The 26369-nt window shown below is 38.4% G+C and overlaps 1 protein-coding gene across 1 annotated transcript; it reads right to left on the reverse strand.

The window, feature by feature from the left end:
* Positions 1-4233: 4233 nt before the first annotated feature.
* LOC131953325 (hepatocyte growth factor receptor-like) lies at positions 4234-23890 on the reverse strand. Its single transcript, XM_059316464.1, has 20 exons — positions 22815-23890; positions 20919-21143; positions 20118-20282; positions 19627-19773; positions 18799-18957; positions 18406-18548; positions 17795-17942; positions 14635-14777; positions 13978-14148; positions 13184-13274; positions 12577-12840; positions 11177-11416; positions 9936-10395; positions 8880-9005; positions 8338-8421; positions 7667-7851; positions 7426-7535; positions 7109-7268; positions 6204-6337; positions 4234-5515 (listed from the first exon to the last, which is right to left on the reverse strand). The coding sequence occupies exons 1-20, from the start codon at positions 23712-23714 to the stop codon at positions 4807-4809; spliced, it is 4764 nt and encodes a 1587-aa protein (XP_059172447.1). The 5' UTR covers positions 23715-23890; the 3' UTR covers positions 4234-4806.
* Between the last annotated feature and the right edge of the window lie 2479 nt (positions 23891-26369).

Consider the following 26369-nt stretch of genomic DNA (forward strand, 5'->3'; position numbering starts at 1 on the left):
TATATATATATATATATATATATATATATATATATATATATATATATATATATATATGAATTTGCTTGGTGACTCATTCCAGTGCTCGGGGCGGAATTCAATTTGACCCCCCTTCCTTTTTAAATTTACCAGGCTTTACACCTTGCTTTGTTTAGGTTTTCGAAAAGAATCTGTTACCCTATATATTTAACTATACTAATACTAATTAGTTCTAAACTTAATACTTTTTCTAATTAATCACGAAAACGTTTCAATTGAAAACAAAACTGTGTTCGCTAAAAAGCAAGTCTTCTCTCTTATTTTGCTAGCTTTGATTACCTGAGCGAGTAAAAACGTGTCGGTGCCAAGGCCTGGATCGGGTGGAGGGGAGGGGGTAAGCACTCGACTGCTGTCCCAAAAGTATCGAGTTCGGATACCGGACCCAAGCATGTGGGTCGTACCTCAACCCGTTCAGCCCCGCGGGTAACTATTAAGTTACGGAAAGCAAAAGCTGCTGATCATAGAACTTATCACATTATGTCTTTCATACCGAGAACAAATAAATAGATAAACTCTACTTCACCTGCTCTATGAACACAATCAACTAAGGAGCAAACGTTAGAACTCACCGGCAAAATTTAATTTAGTTTTATCATCAATCAATCTTGTATATTATTCGAAATATCACACAATTGAAAATTGAATATGCTTTTTTTAGTAAGCAATATATGACCATTAAACCCAGTGTTATAACATTTAAAAAAAACATGCACTTTGTGTTCTGAATTACTTTGTTTCAGTAATTTTGTTTTAGACACGACCATACCCCGAGTACACAACTATAACAACAATTGTTGAGAAGTAGGATGTTAAACAACCCATGCGACCTGCACATCGATACGCCACTCATTCAAATGTAGGCCAGTGGTTCTTAACCTTTTCCAGGGTACCGAACCCCACCAGCTTCAAATGCGCAAACACTCAACCTTTCTTAATAATTGTATCGTCCGCAATGACGAAATCCGATAGCCAATTTGAGTCGGGTGCATACGTTGTTTTTAACCGAACACGTGAGACTCACCGAATCTCTGGGGTTTGATCGAACTCAGGCTTAGACCCACTGGTGTAGACCCTCAACTATGTTCTAGTATGTTGGGTGGAGCGTACAAAAAAAGTTCACTGCTATTTGAACTTTGCCTGTTAGATACCGCTACTTAGACATTGCTTTGTTGCTGTTTTTTTGTTTCTACTCACGAAAATAAGCATCCGTGTGTATTTCTCATATATATTTTTCTACGTGGAAGGGCGGGGGGGGGGGGGTGATTTTACATTCCAGGGCATGGGCAGATTCTAGTTAAAGTAAATATTTTTAAGGCGGACGAAACAATTTTATCAAAAATTCAAACAATTTCTTTTGCTGATTGTTTTAACAAGAAGTGATTTTGTATCAATGTTTTAGTCGGTGTTAGCGACGCCCAACGCTGTTTGGGGACTTAAGAGTCAGCTCCCCTTGTTCTATTCTTAGCTGTTTGGCAACTCGTTAGAATCTCTTCTTCTGTGACTTCGTGTGCATTTTCTGTAGGATATGGAGCAGAGCTTTGTCCCAGTGTTGATTATTAATGCTTTTTGATGTTCTTGGCATCAGCTACCTCGGATGCCTAGTGTTCATAATCACCTCAACAGACACACACACACACACACACTCACACACACACACACACACACACACACACACATATATATATATATATATATATATATATATATATATATATATATATATATATATATATATCTTGTTGAATTACTTCGAATCACCAATGCGCGCCAACAACGCTGACACCACTCAGGGAAGTAAATCAAACTGTGAATGAATATCCGGGTTTTTAACGTCATTTCGAAGAATGGTTCATTAGGCGAGTTACGCCTAAAGTTAGAAGTGGTAAGTGGTAAATGACGTGTTGGAATCCGCTATTTTACTAGGTCAAGAGGGACAACAAAAATATATTATGTGTAAAGACAATGCGCAAAGTTGTTTATATAACTGCTGTAGGCCTTCTTTAGTTATGTCTTGTTTTGGCGCAATTTTCGGTTTTTGTTTTGTTGTAGACGCAAATGAAATTCAATAAAAATACATAAGGAAAACGTTATCGCCTTCTATCAACATCGTTGTCTCAGACTTCATCAAGATAGATTAATGAATGAACACTGGTAATAATAATGTTGCCCATGTATCAGACCCCCCACTCACCCAGATGTTGCCCATGTATCAGACCCCCAACTCACCCAGATGTTGCCCATGTATCAGACCCCCAACTCACCCAGATGTTGCCCATGTATCAGAACCCCCCCCCCACTCCCCCACATGTTGCCCATGTATCAGACCCCTCCCCAGATGTTGTCCATGTATCAGACCCCCTCACCCAGATGTTGCCCATGTATCAGACCCCCTCACCCAGATGTTGCCCATGTATCAGACCCCCTCCCCCACATGTTGCCCATGTATCAGACCCCCAACTCACCCAGATGTTGCCCATGTATCAGAACCCCCCCCCCCTCCCCCACATGTTGCCCATGTATCAGACCCCTCCCCAGATGTTGCCCATGTATCAGACCCCCTCCCCCAGATGTTGCCATGTATCAGACCCCCTCCCCAGATGTTGGCCTTGGTGTGCTTAAAGGTGTCTTGGGATTTTAAGGATGGCCCGGAAAATACTTTTAATGGATCCTCGTATATAAGAGTCTATACAACAAAAACCCTATGTACCAACCGACACACTCAACGATAGCCTACGCCTCTTGGATATGCAAATGGAACATATCTTAAATAGGGAAGATTTGTCACCACATGACAAAGTGAAACAATATCTAAAGACACTACAGCTCTACACGACGCAACTTAGTGATTATAGAAACAAGTCACTAGGAATAGCCGATGTGAAACCACCCACCGTGAATACCCCAACGACCGAGGTTGAAAAACCACAAGAAAACATAACGGAACCTAAAAAAGAAACGATAGACATAACAGACTCTGAAACTAAAACAAAATCCGTCTCGCCTGACTCTAAAATTCACCCCTCGAAGAAAAAGAAGACACACGTAGAAAAAACAACACCCTCGAAACGTACCAGAAGTAAGAAAAATAAAACAAGCACTACCAAATGGGACGAGTGGGAAAAAACCAAACACTAAAAATAAACTGGGAGCGATCTCCCCTAAACTTTCTCGAATATTCATATATAAAACAACAGGGGATGGGAACTCGGGCTATAAAATAAAAACTTCGCTGGTAGTCGAAATTCTTTGATGTGTGGAATAATTTGAAAGAGGTGTAGTTAATGGTTGTTGGGAGCCGACATAAAGAACTTTCTATTTTTGTACACGTTCGTTGTGGTGGAGTATTTTAAAATTAAAAAAAAAACAATTAAATAAACAACAAATAAACAAATAAACAAATTTAAAATTAATTCAAATTAATTCAAATTAAAAAATAAAAATTTAAAAATTTAAAAATTTTAAATTTAAAAATTAAAAAAATCAAAATCGAATTAATTAAAATTTAAAAAATCAAACTAATTAAAAAATAAAATTTAAATTAAAAAATAATAATTAAACTAATTAAAAACAAAATAAAATTTAAAAATTTAAATTTAAAAAAAAATTTAAATTTAAATTTAAAAAATTAAAAAATTAAAGTAATTAAAAATTTATAAAATTACAAAATTAAAAAGAAAATAAATTAAAAATTCAAACTAATTAAAAACTAATTTAAAAAATAATTAAAAAACAAACAATTAAAAATTCAAACTAATTAAAAACTAATTTAAAAAATAATTAAAAAACAAACAAATAATCAAATTACGTAACTAGTTACTAAATATTACAAAATTAAAGACAAAATAAATAAAAAATTCAAACTAATTAAAAATTAAACTAATTAAAAAATAATTAAAAACAAACTAATTAAAAACAACAAACAAATTAATTAAAAACAAAGAAACAAATTACGTAACTAGGTCACGGGTGGTGATTACGTCACAAAGTCACCCCCTCACCTGACCTACTGACCTACTGACCGACTCCCCCTCTCCCCCCCCCCCCCTGCTCCTGCGCCTCCTCCCCCTCCGCATCCCCCTCCGCATCCCTCTCCGCATCCCCCTCTGCATCCCTCTCCCCCTCCGGAGTATTTTACTATATCTCATTGTTCCTGTGCTTGGAGTATTTTACTATATGTCATTGTCCCTGCGGCTCCCCTCCCCCTCCCGAGTATTTTACTATATATCTTTGTCCCTGCGGCGCCTGCGCCTGCGCCTACGACCCAAAAGTGACCTAATATACTACTATCAGGCCCCCCTCTCTCCCAGATGTTGCCCGTGTATCAGACCCCCTCTCTCTGCTAGGTTGACCAGATAATGACCATATAACTGCTAGGCTGACCAGATACTGACCACATAACTGCTAGGCTGACCAGATACTGACCACATAACTGCTAGACTGACCAGATACTGACCACATAACTAACTAGACAATGACGACATAACTGCACTTTTATTTTTACGAAAACATTCAGACAGCAACAACCACTTTCCGTGTTATACATACATCAAACACCATACTGTCTGTACAGAAGGAAGTTATTAAAAACCATAAGGAAGAGAATTAATTACTTAGATCGACTTTTAACTTGACAAGGAAGAAACTTGTATTGTCAACATTAAAAAAAAACTTTAGCGTTGAATATAAACATATTTTCAACACTGAACATGTAATAAATTTACAATTCAACACTGAACATCTTTTAAACTTATACATCAACACTAACATCTAACCGCTTGAATCTTTAGCCATGTTTTGAAGTTCATAGTATCTGGCATCGCGATCTAATACCACTTTATGTTCACCCGAAACTTCCATGGAGTGTGTTTCCGAAAGTTCCATTGAGTGTATTTCCGAAAGTTCCATTGAATGTGTTTCCGAAAGTTCCATTGAGTGTGTTTTAGCTTTCTGTTTTGAGGGCTTGGAATGAGATTTCTTTTTGGTTAACTTGGCAAGTTCGTTCGAGAATACGGGTGCTGACTCGTAGTTGTCCACCAGTTGTAGGTATAGCTCTGCCGCGTTTTTCGTGACCTCACGATGCGAGTAGCAGACGGGAATGATGATGGCACAGTTCCTGACGACACTCCTTGCAGTCTCCGCCCCCACCTTTACTTCATCACCATCGAAAGAAGCGCCGCCGGTTTTTCTGTCTGAAGATGGTTTTGTTTTTCTGGATTTCGGTACGGGTTTCGTGATTTCGTTTCTCTTCTGCGAGTCGCCCGTGGAGAGGTTCATGTAAGGTTGGAAGGTGAAGAGGGTGGGGGTCGCAGGGGCGGGGTCGTCGGTGTTTTGGCTTGTCTTCCTGGCGTTGTTGAGGTAGGTAGTGGGCGAGTCCGGAGAGGTTTGACCTATCATGGCAAGAAGTTCACAGTGCAGGGCCTTGAAGGAGGGTCTCAAGTTAGGGTCCTTGGCCCAGCACTGCATCATTAGATTGTACCTGGGGAAATAAGGGTGTATTACATGTTTATAAAACATACAAAGCAATGATACAGTAATACTGTCATTATTATTTTTTTGGTAAAGCTATTTTTTTTATTTTACTCAACAAACAACACACCTATAGAGGATTATATAGAAGAGTAAGGGTGGTATGTTAAGTTTATTGTAGATATCATTAGTTTTTTTTTTAAGAAATGCAAGCGTAAAATTATATTTTAAGACTCTTCTTAACATAAATGATCTTTCCTTAAAGCTGTTGTTAGATCAGGATCAGAGTTATTTGGGCTGAAACAAACGTTGCATTGATTTATAATAAAAGCGGAGGTCGTAATGTTTATACTATGATCAAACGGGCTGCAGAATGGTGAGATAAAAACAAGTCGTTAGCGAAAGCCACCAATGTTGTGTACTCGCTGCGTCTTCCGAATCTTGAGGAATTTCGTGAGTCTGTTCTAGCAAAAATATTGTTCAAAAAACACTAGAACGAACATTTATTACTTCCCTTTTTTAAAAAATATCATCGTTTACTAATGTTACGCTTAGAATTCAAATTAAGCCATTGTTCAAAAATCAAAGTTGTGTGGTAACTAAAATATCTTTGAACGCAACCCAAAAAAGCTAAGTCTATATGTTAATTGTAAATTATTTCAGATATAACAAATGACACAAGCTGAAAGGTGTCTTACAATTCCTCTGGGCAGAAGTGGGGCGGTGGCAGACGACGCTGACGTAAGAAGTTGATGACGTCCCAGCCGTCAACACCAGGGTATGGAGTTACTCCCCTTGTCAGCATCTCCCACAGGACCACACCAAACGACCACTGTGGTAAACCAACATCATTAAAGGTTAAATCAAATCCACACGATTTTACAGGTAAAAAAAATTTAGGTAATTTTATTTCAAATCAAAATGGTATTATTTATATTTAAAAATACTGTTTTTAATAATGTAATTTTCAATAAATAAGTTTAGTGAAGGGTAGATTGCACAACGTTTGAGTGTTGGCGAATTGTTATTATTTTGTTATTGTTCATACAAAACTAGATAAAAAAAATTGAGGCGAAGTTCTTTTATACTTTATAGCTAATTGTACATAATCTATCTCACAGTATTTGTAAATAAACAAGGCTCGACAACTATTGACAACTAAAAAGTTTCAACTCTGTTTTAGCATGACAAGTGCCATGAAGCCTAGAGGTACTTATTTCATGCTATAACCTTTGGACACAATACAACATCTTACTTGGTACTGTAACCCCCATATTTACAACACCTGACTTAGTACCGTAAGCCCCCATACTTACAATATCTAACTTGGTAGTGTAAGCCCCATACTTACGACATCTAACTTGGTACTGTAAGCTCCATATTTACAACATCAGAATTAGTACTGTAAGCCCCAAACTTACAACATCAGAATTGGTACTGTAAGCCCTAAACTTACAACATCTGACCTGGTACTGTAAGCCCCATACTTACAACATCTGACATTGTACTGTTAGCCCCATACTTACAACATCTGACATTGTACTGTAAGCCCCATGTTCTATACTTACAACATCTGACTTAGTACCGTAAGCCCCATACTTACAACATCTGACTTGGTACTGTAAGCCCCATGTTCTATACTCTCTATAGCCATCCACCTAATGGGCAGTTTTTTCTTGTTGTCGCTGGTGTAGTAGCCCTTCTCATAGATGTCCCGACACAGACCAAAGTCGGCCACTTTAGCACGATGGACACTGTCCAGCCTGTTACAGGTATGCACAAAAAGGCAACATTAAACTCTAATGTTGGAATGATGCTGGTCACAGGTCTAGAAATCACATCATAAAGACTTTCGGTCTACTAGAGCTATGTGAAATGTCAACTGAGCTTGGCTCCGCCCACAAACTAACGGCTACTCACATGCAGTTCCTGGCAGCCAGGTCTCTATGGACGAACTTTAGTGAACTCAGGTACGACATGCCGTCTGCTATATCGGCGCCAAACTTGATGACGTCATGCAATGTTAACGTCTGAATTATAGATAGCGTGTCAGTGTGTAGCACAGTGTACGTAATACAATATCATTTTCAGAATTTGTATGTCATGTTTATATTTGTAAAAAAATGTTGATTGTCACGTGGTGTTTACTACGTCTACATACCACGGCGGAGTCCCGGACGTAGGTCAAGAGGTCACCGTTCTCCATAAAAGGCAGCACAACGTAGGGCACGCCCCGCTCTTTCTCTGACAAACCAACCAGTCCCAGGACGTTGGGGTGTTGGAACTCTCGCATCATCACGGCCTCTTGGACAAAACCCTTCAGGTCGATGCTGTGGGACATCGAGTCTGGTTCATGTAAACAAACGCGTCTGGTCATTCACAATTGTCAAACGGACATTAGATTTGTGTTGGGGCTAAGCTGAATATCTAGAAAATGTGGTTCCGGTTTAACTGACTGCGCTGGTTGACTTTGCTGACGTGTATTTTGCTATCGGGCGTTAAAAACACACAATGTTTTTAGAGCCAATATTCCAAACTACTCACACTATCCTATCAGGTAAGGTAAAATAATAATTACAAAATAATCGTAGATCTATATAGATCTAGATTACTTTATTTTCAGTATGCTTAGTTTTGAGTTTTCTGGGCATAAAATATAAACATAAAAACTCCAACCATTTATTATCGTTCAGAGATTCTTTGCTAATTTAACTATCATGCGTCCCTCAAAATAAAGGAGGTTGTAATGGTATTATTTAAACATTATGTCCGCGATTTGTTGGCCAAAGGGCTGGTTCATATACATACGAACAAAGTTGTTGTGTTACAAACCTTGCAAGGTTTTGATGGCGACCTTTAAGGCCGGAGTTGCTGGTCCAACATCCAACAGACCCTCAAACACGCAGCCAAAGTTTCCTGTCAACAAAACATGACGGGAATATAACTAGGACAACTAAATTACTACATTTCTGATATTCGCTTTAGCCTGTTACAAGTTTCATCACTATTTTGTAGCTCTATGGATAATATTGGATGGAGACTATGAGCAGTACTGTTACATACATCTCATTTTCCAAATGTTTGATAATATTGTCTGATCCATTTCCGTGCTAGGAGTACGATTCAAAAATAATCGTTGATAAATTTGGATTCTACATAACATATACAACACATACAATAGATAAGACAGATGCTACATTGAATATATATATATATATATATATATATATATATATATATATATATATATATATATATATATATATATATATATATATATATATATATATATATATATATATATATATATATATATATCACATACAATGTATGACAGCCAACAACTCACAACAAATTAAAACCCATCAACTGACCTGATCCTATTGATTTTCCAACAGTTAATCGATCAAGGCCGATGATCAGCTGGCTGATTTCCCCCAACTTCTCTGGCTCTATCACAGACTCCAGAATCTCCTGAAGGGTAGGTACGGGAGCCGCATCTGGTCGTTAGAGTTTTAGATTTGATTCAATCGTTTGGGAAATAGAAAATACATTTGCTTTACAAGTTTAAATTTAAAAGTTTTTTTTTTTTTTATTTCATGAATTATTAGAACAGCAGATCTGTCTTACAATTTAAGTTAAAGAGTAAACATAAATATAAAGATTTATTTAAAACTAACAAAATACTTTGCTATTTCTTGAGAAAAACATGATAGGTAAAATAGATGGGAGTGAAGCATGTTGCCAACATGAACGGGAAATTGTAAACAGATAATTGGGCGAACAGATATAAAGATGTGATCTGGAGATAATATCAGGAATTTGATCTACAAAGATGATCTACAGTCATGAGACATCTTGAAGAAAATTTGAAGCCACCCATACAGATCGTGATATATGTTTAGGTGGAGCCAAATAAACATGAGACAATCAAGTTACACAGCTACCTGGATAACGCCGTGATACCCAATAAAAGATGAATAAATATATACAACTATATGGAAAAGGCAAATAATTTAAACAACTACCTGGAGAAGGCCGATCAATCTACACAACTACCTGGAGAAGGCCGATCAATCTACACAACTACATGGAGAAGGCCGATCAATCTACACAACTACCTGGAGAAGGCCGATCAATCTACACAACTACCTGGAGAAGGCCGATCAATCTACACAACTACCTGGAGAAGGCCGATCAATCTATACAACTACCTGGAGAAGGCCGATCAATCTACACAACTACCTGGAGAAGGCCGATCAATCTACACAACTACCTGGAGAAGGCCGATCAATCTACACAACTACCTAGAGAAGGCCTATCAATCTAAACAACTACCCGGAGAAGGCTGATAAATCTACACAACTACCTGAAAAAGTCTGATCAATCTAAACAACTACTTCTAAAAGGCGGATATTCTACACAACTACCTTTAGAAGGCCGATCAAAATAACGTCGACTCTTCTGTAAAGCTTTGGCCTTTGACCTCCTGACGAAGCAGAACGTGGCGGCCACAACAATGGCAGCCACAGCCACGGCGCTTATGCTAGCCAGGATAATTTTCATGGATGCTGGCATCGTGGTAGGTTCTGTCTTAGAGCTGGAGGATTCGAACCTCATGTGGCCCAGTGGGTAGTGTATGTTCCCGACCTGTAGGCTCACGTTAAACCTGAAGAAGTTGTTGTCCTGGGTGTAGCATTCTTTGATTGTCATCGGCGGAGTTGTCGGACGTGATGGGGGAAGTCTAGTAGGAGTTGTCGGACGTGATGGGGTAACTCGGGAAGCGGTTGTTGGACTTTGTGAAGGCTGGGTTGTTGATTGCGATAGGGGCAGTGTAGAAGGAGTTGTCGGCCCTTCTTGTAAAGACATTGCGTTTTTTATAGTACTAGTCTGTGGAAAATAGATTGGAATTAAAGTCAAATTAACGGTTTTATATGGTTTTCAAATGTATAGATGGTACTTCTTCATTATGCGAATTTTATTGTAGTTACATTTTTTATAAGTAACTTTCAACTGAATTATAGCTTTGCCGCGTAAATCGTGTGTGAGTTATTTAATCTTGTCGATAGTTAAATATAAACGAACATATTATAACCATTACACAACATAAGAAAATAGACGTAATATAGTTATTAGGATTTGACACTTTGTACCATAAAACCCACCCATAGTTACCGCCCCACTTAACTATATAACACACCCACTCTGGTTACCTCACCACTCTATTTACCTCACCACTCTATTTACCTCACCATTCATAAAATGACTTCAAAATTTACCTCACATTTCCAGATTTACAATGTCATCTGTCTCACCATACTTGTCACTTTTCTCCATTAAAATACTTAACCCCCCCCCCCACCTCCCCACACACACAGCCACTTTAAGCTCACTATCCTGCTCTCCCTTATATCATAAGCTTATCATAAATCCCTCCCCTTAAAGACAATCTCTCCCTTATATCATAAACGTATCATAATTCCCTCCCCTTAAAGGCATTCTCTCCCTTACACTATAAACTAATCAAAATTCTTTCTTGTTAAAGACATTCTCTCCCTTACACTATAAACTAATCAAAATTCTTTCTTGTTAAAGACATTTTCTCCCTTACACTATTAGCTAATCATAATTCCCTCCCGTTCAAGAGTTCTAACACTCTACACACACTCGCCTCATTAAAAAATATGAAGGGCTGTGTCGTCAACTCCTTGTCTACAAAAGTGCTTGTTTCCGTTGGACTTGGAGTTGTCTGTAGCTTTTTCATTTGTAGAACGCAAAGGCTCATCTTAGTGGCCATCTCAGAGCCGTTGCACGTGATGGTGGTGGTGTTGATGTGGGTCACGGGGCATCTGGTCAGCCCCAGGGTCACCTCGATCTCTTGCTTGTCAAGCCAGGTGGGGATGTTCTCACCCTGTCGACATACGTTGATGGGGTTAAAACATGGTACACTCGCTACTTGGATGCCTGTGAGGTTAAATCATTGGCTACAGGGCCACCTAACTGTTAGTTAAAGGCTACTGAATGCAGAGTTACCTGACAGTTGGGTCAATTTTACAGGTTACTAGGCTACATGTTTGTAAGGTCTAGTTGCTACTAGGTTACCTGATTGTAAGGTCTAGTTGCTACTAGACTACGTGATTGTAGGGTCTAGTTGCTACTAGGCTACCTGATTGTAAGGTCTAGTTGCTACTAGGCTACCTGATTGTAAGGTCTAGTTGCTACTAGGCTAAATGATTGTAAGGTCTAGTTGTTACTAGGCTAAATGATTGTAAGGTCTAGTTGCTACTAGGCTCCATGATTGTAGGGTCTACCAGTTGTGTAGCCACTTTGACCGGGTGGTGCCTTAGAATAGAAGATTTTCTGTCCAGGCACTACTGCACTAGGCGAGGTTACCTTTAGCTTTGGCTAACGACACACTTTAATTTATCTAAATTAATCATGTATATCGTTCGGTACTAGCCCGAGGGTCTCGAGTTCGGATCTCGGTCCGGACTTGTGACTGTAGGACGTTCTTGAGTTCACCCAGCTCGCATAGGTACCTGTCTCACGTAGGGGAAAGTAAATGCGGCTGGACAACGCCATCACTTCATATGCAGAGGTCAACAAACATTTGAGCTCTACTTCATCTGCCCAATGAATTTTTACGTCTGAAAAAGGCGTTTTTTAGGGTAGTCAGTGGCGTAGCGAGGGGGGAGGGGGGCGGGGGTGCGGACCGCACTGGGTGACACCATTTAGGGGGGTGACACCAAGGCAAAAGATAGCAAAATATATAGAGAAAAATTGATAATTCCACTTGATTAAGTGATTAATTCGAGTGTTAAATAGTCTTTTAAGAGGTGCAAATCGAAAGTTTGAGGGGTGGAGGGGTGCAAATCGAAAATTGTATGTTTGTCCCCGCGAAGGGTCGCTACGCCTCATGGGGGTGACACCATTAAGTGCCGCACCGGGTGACACCCGACCTCGCTACGCCACTGAGGGTTGTGTATAACTTAATTCATATAATATGCTTCTATTTCAATGATTAAAAAATTGGCAACATTGTTGCCTTTTTTTTTAATGCAGCTAGCTCACCTTTAAAACTATTTGAGAGTGTGCGACCGTTAAAGGTTTGGAAAAATCGTTGAACGATCTGATGTATGGGTCCTTGTGGATCACAAACGCTGTGCTGTTGCGTGTGGTGTTGTAGTTGTCCATTGAAACGACCAGGTAGGTTTTGTTAAACTTTCCCTGGTGAAAATTGCTGTCTTGGTCCAGAGCGGTCGTCTTAAGATTGGGACTTTTGCAGATCATTTGAGACCCGTTGTTGAAGAGCGTGCAATTTGTGAATGGCATTTCCTGAAAAATGAGTATTTTTATGAGTTTTAATTATTTAAAAAAAAATATGAAACTCTAGATTTAACTATGTAGCGTGAACGTGAATCTGGACAGAAAACAGACCACAGCATTGTTTCATGTCTTTCTCTTAAAAAGTGTGAACTCTATTTCACCTGCGCTATTGATCGCAAATGACAATTATTTTAAAAAATAGTTCTTCTATTTTTAAAAAAAAATAGTTCTGGCATAAAACGTAGCAAACAATCTGGAACAAATTAGTTAGTGTTACTAAATAGAAAATTCACATATATACACACATGCACACACACCTACAAACTCACTCTCAAACACACACACAACTCACCAAGACAGATGTAAGCCTGATCCCGAGAATCAGCTGTGGACGTTGAACACTGTCAAGGCTGGAGCCGCTAATTGTGACCTTTGAACCGCCGCTGGGTAATTATATATATATATATATATATATATATATATATATATATATATATATATATATATATATATATGTGTGTGTGTGTGTGTGTGTGTGTGTGTAGTATATGGCGAGGTAATCTAATAAAAGTCCAACATTACAGTTGAGACCTTGCCAGAAACACATATGTCACAGGATGTGACTGATCCTGGGGGGTATCTGAAGTTGTATTTGTAGGATGTCTAGATATCAGAGTGAGGATCTGTATGAGAGAGATGTCTGAGTCGAGAAATGAGAACCGCTGAGCGTATAGAGATGATTTTTAGTGGGAGAGAAGCATGTTAGTTTTAGGCTGATTTTGATTAGAACAAATAATGGAGAAGTTGTCATAAAAACATTGCTGTATGTCCTCTGTTATAGTTTGTGTTGAAAATATTGTTTCACTTATTCAAGTTTCCGGGTTTCTTCTCTTTCAAGATTTTAAATATAAAGCTGAAATGCACAGATAAGTTTATCTCAAAAGCCAGGGCAGGGCCTGGCCGGTACGGTTAGTGTAGATTAAACAAAACACCAAACCAGCTCATAAGAGTATCCACACAGGCAGTGGTTTATCTATTGCTTACATTCAATAATCAAACAATCTCTACAGTTGGATATCTCAAAGTCTTGTCACAATTCGTGTACAAATATGTTAGTGTACCAACCACAATAACAAATTTAATTACCTAATGAAGGAGTTTTTGGGCGAGATACTGTAGACCACTGGATCAGGCAGGAAATGGAACTGTGTTCTGTTGAACGTTTCCGTGAAGGCGTCAATGGTCAAACTGATGTTGGCGGGATTGTGTCGTGTTGGTGATGAGGAGTTGGAGATCCAACATTTGGCTTCGTTGGTGCTGGTGGACGTGACACAAGTTAGTAAACACGCCAGGAAAACGGGGAATAAAATAATAGTTCCATAGTGTGGATAATGTCAACTATTACAGTGTTGTGTGATTAGCACTATGGTCAGCTGTCTTTACTTTCCCCAACTCAAGTCAGGTACTTATTAAAGCTGGGTTGGCCTGAGCCGTGCCACAGACCAATACTTAAGAATTTATCAGAGAAGGATTTGTAACAGGCAATTATTGTACAGCAAAACCAAGCGCTATTTCTTTTGACACGCGTCCTATATACAAGCGATTTAATCACAAAATATACTGAATGTCATCTCTTAACTGGTCCAAATAACCGTACATGTGATAATGAATGTCACCTCTTACCTTATCCAAATGACATGTCCTACTAAATGTTATCTCTTACCTTATCCAAATGACATGTCCTACTGAATGTCATATCTGACCTTGTCCAAATGACATGTGACACTTAATGTCATCTCTTACCTTGTCTCAATGACCGTACATGTCCTATCAGCTAGCGAAATTGTCCTGTTGCTCCCAGAATTCAGAAATCTGCCTCTGACAGTTAAAACTGTCCCCCCAGAAATGGGCCCTTTTGTTGGTAGAACGGACTCAACCACAGGCACCTGAAAAAACGTCAGCCATGATTGTTTAACAAATAGATCCTACATCAAGCAAATAAAACTGCTGTAATAGTCAGTAGCTTAGACCAGTTCTTTCTTCAGCTGGGTAGAGTTTTAAGTAATTTCTCAGGATTGCTGGGCGTTTCTGAGTCCACCCAGCTCGTACCACACAATTCCTTCACATACCGATGTCAAGAAACATATGTCAAGAAACATATGTCAAGAAACATATGTCAAGAAACATTTCAAGAAACATATGTCAAGAAACATATGTCTAGAAACATATGTCTAGAAACATATGTCTAGAAACATATGTCAAGAAACATATGTTAAGAAACATATGTTAAGAAACATGCCAAGAAACATATGTCTAGAAACATATGTCTAGAAACATATGTCAAGAAACATATGTCAAGAAACATATGTCAAGAAACATATGTCAAGAAACATATGTCAAGAAACATATGTCAAGAAACATATGTCAAGAAACATATGTCAAGAAACATATGTCAAGAAACATATGTCAAGAAACATATGTCAAGAAACATATGTCAAGAAACATATGTCAAGAAACATATGTCAAGAAACATATGTCAAGAAACATATCAAGAAACATATGTCAAGAAACATGTCAAGAAACATATGTCAAGAAATATGTCAAGAAACATATGTCAAGAAACATGTCAAGAAACATATGTCAAGAAACATGTCAAGAAACATATGTCAAGAAACATATCTATTTCATATACCACATATACCGAAAGGTCTGTAAAGGGAAGTAACTTATTTTTCTTTACTAAAGTGATGTTCAAGTAGGCTACATTCTTTTCTAAGAAGACTTTGACAATTAAAGCTTTTCCACTCAGAAATGTAATTGATAGCGTCAGTTTGTCTTGCCATGGTCTCTTACGTGTTACAGTTTTCATCATCGGTTTGTGAGGGCTGATACAGATTGACAATAGTAATGATTGACAATTAAAACCATTATTGTTGTCCTTAAAAAGATATATAGTTAAAAATGTAGATGAGTAAGTCGCTTAAAAAATAAACAATTTATTATAATCATTTAAGTAATTATTGATCACGGAAATCGCAAATTAAACCAAATTAAAATATATACTTTTGCAATTAACACGAATCTGTAAATGAACGAAAACGAGGATTGGTCTTTTCGCAGATGTATTTTCCATGGTGACGGCTCATAAGTAGAGTCAAGAAAATTATTTCCCTTATAATTAGCAAAAGGTGGTGATTTTTTTTGTGTTTCTCTTTTTTGTTGAGTAAATAATATTGACATGTCTGTCATAGATCTATTAAATATATCATCATCATCTAATTTAGTTAATTTAGTTAAAACAATCATAAAAATCGTTTTAATAACAAGCGTTTATGTAATAATGCACTAAAAAGGAGAAAATAAATTATACACTACTATTTAAATTACTATATAGAAAACGTGGGTCACTTTATTATCTATTGGATCACTTTAACAATATTTAGGAAGAGATTCACGCTTCTCTGTATAGTTATTTAAATAGTAGTGTATAATTTATTTTCTCCTTTTTAGTGCATCTAATATATAAAGCTCAGTTCTGTATGTAATGCATTTGTATATCGTTGGAATTGTACGAATTTAAGTGTTAGAAAATTATCGTGCGCATTTGTCTAAATTTATGAGCTAAAAAATTACCATTGAAAGTGTTGGGAAATAATTTTCATTTTTCAAATTACAGTAATAATTGTCGGCATGTTCATTAAACACAAGTTTTAAAAAAAATATCATCTTTTACAAAAATTCTAATTATGTCTTTATTTAGTCCTATAGCACTTACTTCCCTTTGATAAATTAGGAAAAACACAATTACTTCCCTTTATAAAATCATTGCATTAGTCGAAAATAATTTACTTTTTAATTACTTTGTTTTGGTGTTGGGAAAAAAAAAAATTACATAATTAGCGGGGATTGATCAAGTGCAAATGTTGTAGGTATTTTACGGATAAGCTTGGAGTATTAAAATTGTTCATCAAATTGAAACAGGCGCGTTCGTTTAAGTGAGTGCAAAAGACTATGAATAAGTTGGGGTACTATAGTCGTTCATTAAGCTAAAACAGGTGATTCCGCCCCGGGCGTTTATGTTCGCGTTAGTGTTTTCTTTGTGTTTAGGTGGGTTTGCGTTAGTGGTTGCGTTTTGATTTGGTTCGTTTTTGTTCTTTCTTTTTTCGTTTTTGTTTGTGTTTTTTTTTTTTTTGGGTTTGTATTTGTGTTTTTGGTTGGTTTTGCGTTTGAATTTGGTTTGTTTTCGTTTGCTTTTTCGTTGTTTTTTTTTTTTTTTTTTTGATGGTATTGGTGTTTGTGGTTGGGTTTGTTGTTAGGTTTTTGTTTTCGTTTGCTTTTTTGTTTGTTTTTTCTTTGTGTTTGTATTGGTGTTTGTGGTTGTGGTTGGGTTTGTTGTTAGGTTTTTGTTTTCGTTTGTATTTGTAATTGTGTTAGCGTTATGTTTGCGTTTTGTTGTTTTGGTTTTGGTTGGTTGTGGTTTGGGTGGGCAATGCCGGGTTTATGATGATTACTAAACACACAGGTAATGGTCTTTAACAGGAAGGTTTTTCACAGAAGCCAGAGCAGGGCCTGGCCGGGACGGCTAGTTATTACATAAAAGCTTGTTATCAAAACGTTTTTATGCAATTTTTTTAGTGCTTTACATGTTTTTATTTACAATAAAGTTACATGACTAAAAACCATTGCGCACCTATTGAACGTGATGACTCGTGTGGAGTAGTTGGATAGGACTGCCTACTACTTTGGTCAAATTTTTAATTAATTCATAAAAAATTAATTAGGCAACTAATTAAGTCAAATTGAAAATCATGATGCATTGTCTTCATGTCTTGACCCACGTACCAATTACGAACCGTGTCTGTCAGTTAGAAGTGCCTGCATTTTCACTTGGGCGTTTCGATCTAGACAGACAGACTGACGACTGACGAGGAAGTGAGTTAAATAAAAGCTTGTAATTACAAACCACGTATTGCAGCCTCGGTTTGCCAGACATCTGGTCAGTGGAAGCGTTCCCGTAGCTCTGGTTTGAGTTTGTGGCCCGTAAATCAATTTTGATGGTGCAGTTGGATAAACACCTTTGACACCTGGCAGGCACAGAGCATCTGATGAACCTGGGGGACAGAATGGGGAGGGGCTAGTACTGGTGTAGGTTGTTTTATCGTCTTAGGTTTATTTACTAAGAGCAGTATTACCGCCTCTAAATGAATAACTCAAGTTTTGAATTTTTAAAACGTATTTTGAACTTGATGCACGCCTAATTCTAAAATAGCAAAAAGTAAAAGCATTATTTAAATATTTTTTTCTTACAAAACTTAAAAACATAGAAATTCTAGCAATTCAAGTTTGACTCTGCGGAAGCCGCTCATACTATCCTTCAAATGGTTCTGAAGATATATTTTTTTTAAATAGCCAAATAGGCATTCCAAGTAGGTCTATGTGTTTGTTTGTTTTTTTTTTTTTTTTTTTTTTTTTTTTTTTGTAGCGGTAGAAAACTACGGTAGTTAACAACTGGCTAATTTCTACGGAACAGGTGAATGTGACTTTATTATACGAGTGTCACACACATCGACTTACGTGTTGTTGACCACTGTCACATTGTCACATGGAATGTCACACACAGACACGTGAGCCCTCGTTTGACTATCAGGGGTGCTGAACTGCTCACCTCGTAGGGTCAAGATTGAGCCGCCCTTTGATGGCACTTGCTGGGGGCTAAACTATCAGGATATACAGGCAAATATATATATATATATATATATATATATATATATATATATATATATATATATATATATATATAAAGATTTTTTTAAATAACTTACGGTAGAAATATTTCTATTAGTATTCCACCAAACTGACATTTATTGAAAAATATTCTCATCAAATTATCAACATAACCTAAACAGTTTAGCGGCCAAATCAACACAAAATCAACTTAAGTCAAACCTAAAGATAGAAAAAACAAACCCTCGAAATGACAGGGGGACAACGTATCCGTTCATTGCCGTATGGTGGTTTTTTGATGCAGGTTTTTCTTGCCAGTATCCAGTAGCACTCGTTCCCTTGGGCGTGGCACTCTGTGCATGTGTTGAACTGCTTGCAGAAGTTGGTGCTCATATTTGTCAGCTGTGGAACATAGTCAGTCATCTCATGTTGACCGAATAGAACATAGTCAGTCATCTCATTTTGACCGAATACAATCAGTCATTTCATGTTGACCGAATAGAACATAGTCAGTCATCTCATGTTGACCGAATACAACATAGTCAGTCATCTCATGTTGACCGAATACAATCAGTCATCTCATGTTGACCGAATACAATCAGTCATCTCATGTTGACCGAATAGAACACAGTCAGTCATCTCATGTTGACCGAATAGAACACTTTCAGTCATCTCATGTTGACCGAACTACACTGTTTGTTTTAGGGCTCAAGTCTGTATAATGTTCTTGTGCCAATCAAGCTCTGATGGGTACCTGACTCACGTCAAGGAAACAAAGGCGGCTGGGCATAGTGCCGACCACTTTATCTCCTTATTGTAGAGGTCATTGAAACAGATAAACTCTACTTCATCTGCCCCGTGTGTCTTGGACAATAAAGGGAAAATATTATGATGGTACTTGCTCCTTACATTTCCAAGCTGCAGTTATCCAAACATCTACCAGACTATGGAAACATTCATTTTATATAGATCGTCACTGCAGTACATGTATATATAGGCTAGATAGTTTCGGCACAGTGTTACATCTAAGTAATATCGTGATTGTGGTCGATAGATCAACAAGGATCTTACCTTATCTCCTGTAGCAAGATATAAGACTTGATTCGATTGGTCAAGTGACCCAATTGCAGTTTTTTGCCCGACCGTCTCTGATTCTGTCCAGGATTTAATGATTGTGTCATTGAGAACGGCGACAAGTAACACATCAGACACGCTAATCTGGAATAAATAATGTGTCTTTAGTAGAAAGTAGTAATCTAAACAGGGTTGCCGCACTGAATCAGAGTTCGATTGGAATGGAATCCTCAAAGAGAGCTACATAGAATGCAGAAAACAAAAGTGAAATAATAAACATAAGAGTTAGACTGTTGCGATACAGTTTAAGTTGATGATTTTGTTTTAGTGTGCCTATAGCATGACTAAATATTATGTAAGATGATGATAAGTCTGTTTGGTTGCGAACTCCTGACGTTCGTGTTAGCCACATCGTATTCCACCTCTAGACCATGTCGACTCATATTAAACATACAACAAGATATATATCAACTGCTGTGTGTCCCTACCCTCTCGATTCTGTTGGAGTCCCCTAGCATCAAAACTTGAACATCAGTCTCCGCGTCAAGTGTGTGGATGCCTCGTATGGTTGAGTTGGATGTGAACATAGGCTCTTTTCTAATTGCTGACTTGAGGCGAAAGTACAGACCACTTCGTTCCGAGGGTACCAAATGCTGGGGAAATAACAAGGCATCGAACTCTAAGATCTTTTACATTGAAATTTTATTTAGTGTGGTGTTAGAAAATAAAGCATTTTTTCAATGAAATCTGTTTTTGTTTTAAATAATAATATATTTAAGGAGTTTCATAGCACAGTTAGTTTAGAAAAATACAGAACAGAAATGTATAATCATGTGTTTTGAGTAATAGTACAAACACAATTTGTAAATTTAACCAGATTTCAGTAATGGGTGGTTTTTTAAAAGTGTTGTTCCCGTTTTCTGCATATCCTTAAATAAGATTAGCAGATTATCTATTTTAAAAGAAAATAGAACGACCGTGAGATAGGTCATCATTGGATTTAGAACTCGATTCAATTTTAGACGTTCAAAACAACATTAGCACAATACAGCACACTAAAGCACTGAACCGTGACGGGAAAGTAACATTAGTTCATGACAACAATACACTGAATCATGAAGTTTAATGTAATACTAGTACAAAACATGAACTTACTGATGCGTGGTTTTATGTAAGATTGGTACACAATAAGAACTTACTGACGCGTGAAGCGTTATGTAACAGGTCAAAAACAAGAACTTACTGAAGCGTGAAGTTTTATGTAACATTGGTACAAAACAAGAACTTACTGATGCGTGGACCCAAGGTACCAGCTCTCCTAAATTCTGAATGTCTATGGCAACAAAAGCTATTTCTTGGTCGTTCATTGTCTTCAGTTCATAGGAACATAAAATGTCCGCCTCTTTTCCATCAGCGGTACCAAACGCCACAAACAAAATAGGATAGCGGTCGGCACTAGGAAATGTTGTTGTCCCAATCAAGCCTAAAGAAGCAGCCTTTAATATGTTGTACATCTAAAAACGAAAATAGATTGTTTTATACTACAACACATAAAGAATAACGATTTTAATCATTTTCTTCCATGAGTCTTTTAATTTTAGAGCAACATTTCTAAAGTTTAAAACATTTTTTTAAACATATGTTAAAAAAAAAAGATTTTAATAATTTTGTTCTAATAGCCAAAATTTAAAATAAGATATCTAGATTTAATTTTTTAAAAGGGCTTATGTTACATTTTTGTTGGTTGAATGCTATTAAAGTAAATCGTCTCTAAAGAATGAAATGACTTTTGTTCAATTTGATATGAATCAATATAGGGATGGTTATGCAGATAAGAGGACGCGTCGCAGGGAGAGGTTTGAACCAGGAACTAACAAAATTCAGATCTATCGCTGCACACAACTAGGCCACTTCAACCACCACACGAGCTGTTGTAGTGGTACAAACCGCTGGTCGTCACGGGAGTGGTTCGTCGTGTAGCACCACTTTAAGTGGCTGACAGAAGGGGAGCAATGGTGGTTAGAACAAGATAACAAGTGTATGTCACGAGGATATATATATATATATATATATATATATATATATATATATATATATATATATATATATATATATATATATATATATATATAATTCTCTTCTGTGAGCCGTTAGAAAACAAGCTGCAAGCGCGCCTTACAGTCCCCTCTCTTCCTCCCTATCGCTACCACCCCCACCCCCTCACATGGTCTGGTGAGCTGTGGTTCACGCTGTTTACATTTTACAATCATAGAGACGGGTTTGGTTACGGCTATTAGGGGCAGATAATTTAGTTTGAAACGATTTTAAACTTAGAGGAGGCAACTAAGAGGAGGCTGCTTTCACGTGGGGGGGGGGGAGGGGTTTTAGTGTTTTTAAGTAAATATTTTCAGTGGCAGCATTGGTACTGTCGAATTCACAAATTTTAAATCACTGAAAAGTAGAAAAAAAAACAACTAAATAGCGGCGTATGATACGCAGCGGGTCGGCTCGTATATATATAATTCTCTTCTGGGAGCCGTTAGAAAACAAGCTGCAAGCGCGCGCCTTGCAGTCCCCTCTCTTCCTCTCTATCGCTACCATAAATTTGGGAATAAATTTGGGATCGATGAGGGGGAGTGGGCTTATAACCAGAGCTGAAATGGAGTGGGCTTATAACCAGAGCTGAGGGGGAGTGGGCTTATAACAAGAGCTGAGGGGGAGTGGGCTTATAACCAGAGCTGAGGTGGGTGGGCTTGTAACAACCAGAGCTGAACGGGAGTGGGCTTATAACCAGAGCTGAGGTGGGTGGGCTTATAACCAGAGCTGAGGTGGGTGGGCTTATAACCACAGCTGAGGTAGGTGGGTTTATAACCAGAGCTGAGGGGGAGTGGGCTTATAACCAGAGCTGAGGTGGGTGGGCTTATAACAACCAGAACTGAGAGGGAGTGGGCTTATAACCAGAGCTGAGGTGGGTGGGCTTATAACCACAGCTGAGGTGGGTGGGCTTATAACCAGAGCTGAGAGGGAGTGGGCTTATAACCAGAGCTGAGGTGGGTGGGCTTATAACCAGAGCTGAGGTGGGTGGGCTTATAACCAGAGCTGAGGGGGAGTGGGCTTATAACCAGAGCTGAAATAAATGTGGGAGATACTCATATTTAATTATTTATGTAGTTAAAATAGACTACCTCGTCTCTACATTCCAAGACAATCTCCACTAAGGATAAAACGTTGCCAGTTTCCACTCGACTAAGAACGACAACTTTCGCCTCATTGCGAACTTGTGTTGAAATGAGGTAGGAGTATTCGCCCCAAGTAAAAGACAGCTTGAAGTCTATGTTGAACTTTGACCTCTCTGTAGCGTTGATGTAGACACCTTTTGGTGTGGACTGGCCGTCCAGAAGATGGCTGATGACGTACATGTCGTTGACGTAGGTGATTTGTCTCAGTGAGATGATCATGGGATCCGAACCTGCGCTGTCCATGTCTCCTCTAGCTACGATGGCCACTGAGGCCATAGTCGTATCCTTCAATGGGCTTGAATTATGTATCACAGGATCAAATGAGTTAAATGTAAACCTGTCCCCATTGCAATTTGCTTGAGAGAAATTGAATGATTGGGAAAGTAAGTTATTGTTATTTACAGGGGGCAGGAATTTAAAAACTGTCGTATGGGTGACGTCCCCTGCTAAAATGTCTGCCCCATTGTCTCCATACAGACACCGCCAGACTGTAATGTCAGACAGACTGTGCAGTGTACACGTCCCTCTGTAGGCTGTACCACAGACAACCAGCCAGCCCAGATTGGCGTCTATCTCCATCACCATCACCTGGTTGTCACACGGTACGGTTTGTGGCCGGCAATCTTCGTCTTTTAAAACCGGTCCAATGGTCAGATTAAATAGAACCACATCCAACGGTTTGGTCAGCTGGGCTACAAAGTTCACTCCCCCTACGTAGACGTACTCATCACTCACGGCTAGTTTTGTTATGGTGGCACCCAGATTTAAGGTCGTGTCCTTTTCTTCTTGACCACCACATAACAAAACCCACTCACACACAAGAACAAAGTACAGAAATAGCTCCATAGTCTTTGTATGAAACGTCAACACTCCTTGTAACACAATTTTTTTAAAAATAATTTTAAAAACATATTAATTCGTCAAAGGTTAAGGCAAAGTGTTGAGGTTCTTCTTTCAAAACTGACAAGAATCTCCATGTAAGCTTTGATCCTCTTAGCTAGTCTACCGTTGCAAGGATGGTTCTTGCCTATATCTTAGAATGCCTTCAGTCTAACTACTTAATCCTATAATGTTCAGTTTAAAAACACATAAAGAATATCCAGGTTATGTTGTATATCCATGAGATAAAAGAAATAAAACACAACATATAAAAATTATGTCCCCGTGTTAGGTCACATAGAACATAACTGACACACGACAGTCCCTCCTTCGCGTGTGTGCTGTAGTCTACTCACCACTAAAGATGGGTGTAAAAAAACAAGATTTAGAGGAGTGTGTCGGTTGTCCACTTAAGATTTAATCACGTGTGTACAGTTCATGCCCACTTAGTGTCGGTGGTTATGTGTGTACAGGTCAAGTCTAGTTTGGATTGGTGTGTACAGGTCAAGTCTAGTTTGGATTGGTGTGTACAGGTCAATTCTAGTGTTGTACATGTGTACAGGTCAAGTCTAGTTTGGATTGGTGTGTACAGGTCAAGTCTAGTTTGGATTGGTGTGTACAGGTCAATTCTAGTGTTGTACATGTGTACAGGTCAAGTCTAGTTTGGATTGGTGTGTACAGGTCAAGTCTAGTTTGGATTGGTGTGTACAGGTCAATTCTAGTGTTGTACATGTGTACAGGTCAAGTCTAGTGTTGTACATGTGTACAGGTTAAGTCTAGTGTTGTACATGTATACAGGTCAAGTCTAGTTTGTATTGGTGTGTACAGGTCAAGTGTAGTGTTGTACATGTGTACAGGTCAAGTCTAGTGTTGTACATGTGTACAGGTCAAGTCTAGTGTTGTACATGTGTACAGGTTAAGTCTAGTGTTGTACATGTATACAGGTCTAGTCTAGTGTTGTACATGTGTACAGGTCAAGTCCTGTGTTGTACATGTGTACAGGTCAAGTCTAGTGATGTACAGGTCAAGTCTAGTGTTGTAAATGTGTACAGGTTAAGTCTAGTGTTGTAAATGTGTACAGGTCAAGTCTAGTGTTGTAAATGTGTACAGGTTAAGTCTAGTGTTGTAAATGTGTACAGGTTAAGTCTAGTGTTGTAAATGTGTACAGGTCAAGTCTAGTGTTGTAAATGTGTACAGGTTAAGTCTAGTGTTGTAAATGTGTACAGGTTAAGTCTAGTGTTGTAAATGTGTACAGGTCAAGTCTAGTGTTGTAAATGTGTACAGGTCAAGTCTAGTGTTGTAAATGTGTACAGGTTAAGTCTAGTGTTTTAAATGTGTACAGGTCAAGTCTAGTGTTGTACATGTGTACAAGTCTTCTTTAATTTGGTGTGTACATGTCAAGCCTACTTGAGTTAGTGTGTACATGTGTACAGGTCAAGTCTATTTAGAATCGGTGTGCATGTGTGTTTAGCTAAATTGCTGTGTTGATGTGTTTTAAAAAACCTATTTCAGGCACATCAAATAAAATGTATATTTTTATTTACAATAAAACTACAAGGATACTTGATTGCAACGTTGTTTAATCGTTGCTTTAATTTCAAATGTTATTAAATACATTGCTTAATATATATATATATATATATATATATATATATATATATATATATATATATATATATATATATATATATATATATATATACCGCAAGCAATATTGAGCTTAGCCAAAAGTGCGTAGTAGATTTCTGTTTGTGAGACGATTATAGTGGGATCTTTAAACGAAAGAAACGGCTAAAGATAATATTAATTTGTTAGTATCCGTGTAATGGACGTTTAAGGCCGTATGTAGTGGGGTGCTTAGGGCCGTATGTAGTGGGGCGTTTAGGGCCGTATGTAGTGGGGCGTTCAGGGCCGTATGAAGGGGGGCGTTTAGGGTCGTATGTGGTGGGGTGCTTAGGGCCGTATGTAGTGGGGCGTTTAGGGCCGTATGTGGTGGTGCGTTTAGGGCCGTATGTAGTGGGGCGTTTAGGGCCGTATGTAGTGGGGCGTTTAGGGTCGTATGTAGTGCGGTGTTTAGGGTCGTATGTAGTGGGGCGTTTAGGGCCGTATATAGTGGGGAGTTTAGGGCTGTATGTAGTGGGGAGTTTAGGGCTGTATGTAGTGGGGCGTTTAGGGCCGTATGTAGTAGGGCGTTTAGGGCCGTATGTGGTGGGGCGTTTAGGGCCGTATGTGGTGGTGCGTTTAGGGCCGTATGTAGTGGGGCGTTTAGGGTCGTATGTAGTGGGGAGTTTAGGGCTGTATGTAGTGGGGCGTTTAAGGCCGTATATAGTGGGGAGTTTAGGGCTGTATGTAGTGGGGAGTTTAGGGCTGTATGTAGTGGGGCGTTTAGGGCCGTATGTAGTAGGGCGTTTAGGGCCGTATGTGGTGGGGCGTTTAGGGCCGTATGTGGTGGGGCGTTTAGGGCCGTATGTGGTTGGGCGTTTAGGATGGGCAGATATTAGGGCGTTTTGGGGGCTATTGGTAGAAGTGCGTTTAGAGCTAAAAGTAGTGGATGTTTAGGGTTGCATGTGTTCTCTTGCGGAGGACTGTAGCATATACATCTGTGCCTATAGTTTACTAGTT

The sequence above is a fragment of the Physella acuta genome, unplaced genomic scaffold (genome assembly GCF_028476545.2).
Source record: "Physella acuta isolate Inbredline_101_S28 unplaced genomic scaffold, ASM2847654v3 ptg000916l, whole genome shotgun sequence".
Classification (NCBI taxonomy): Eukaryota; Metazoa; Mollusca; class Gastropoda; family Physidae; genus Physella; species Physella acuta.

What these genes read in the sequence shown, in the direction of transcription:
- LOC131953325 (XM_059316464.1), bottom strand. Translation starts at nt 23,714, where the DNA reads ATGGAGCTATTTCTGTACTTTGTTCTTGTGTGTGAGTGGGTTTTGTTA. An exon ending in ACTCTCAAATAGTTTTAAAG is followed by an intron (nt 11,417 to 12,576) that starts GTGAGCTAGCTG and finishes GTATGTCGACAG; the next exon opens with GGTGAGAACATCCCCACCTG. An exon ending in TTTTGATCGGCCTTCTAAAG is followed by an intron (nt 9,006 to 9,935) that starts GTAGTTGTGTAG and finishes TCTAACGACCAG; the next exon opens with ATGCGGCTCCCGTACCTACC.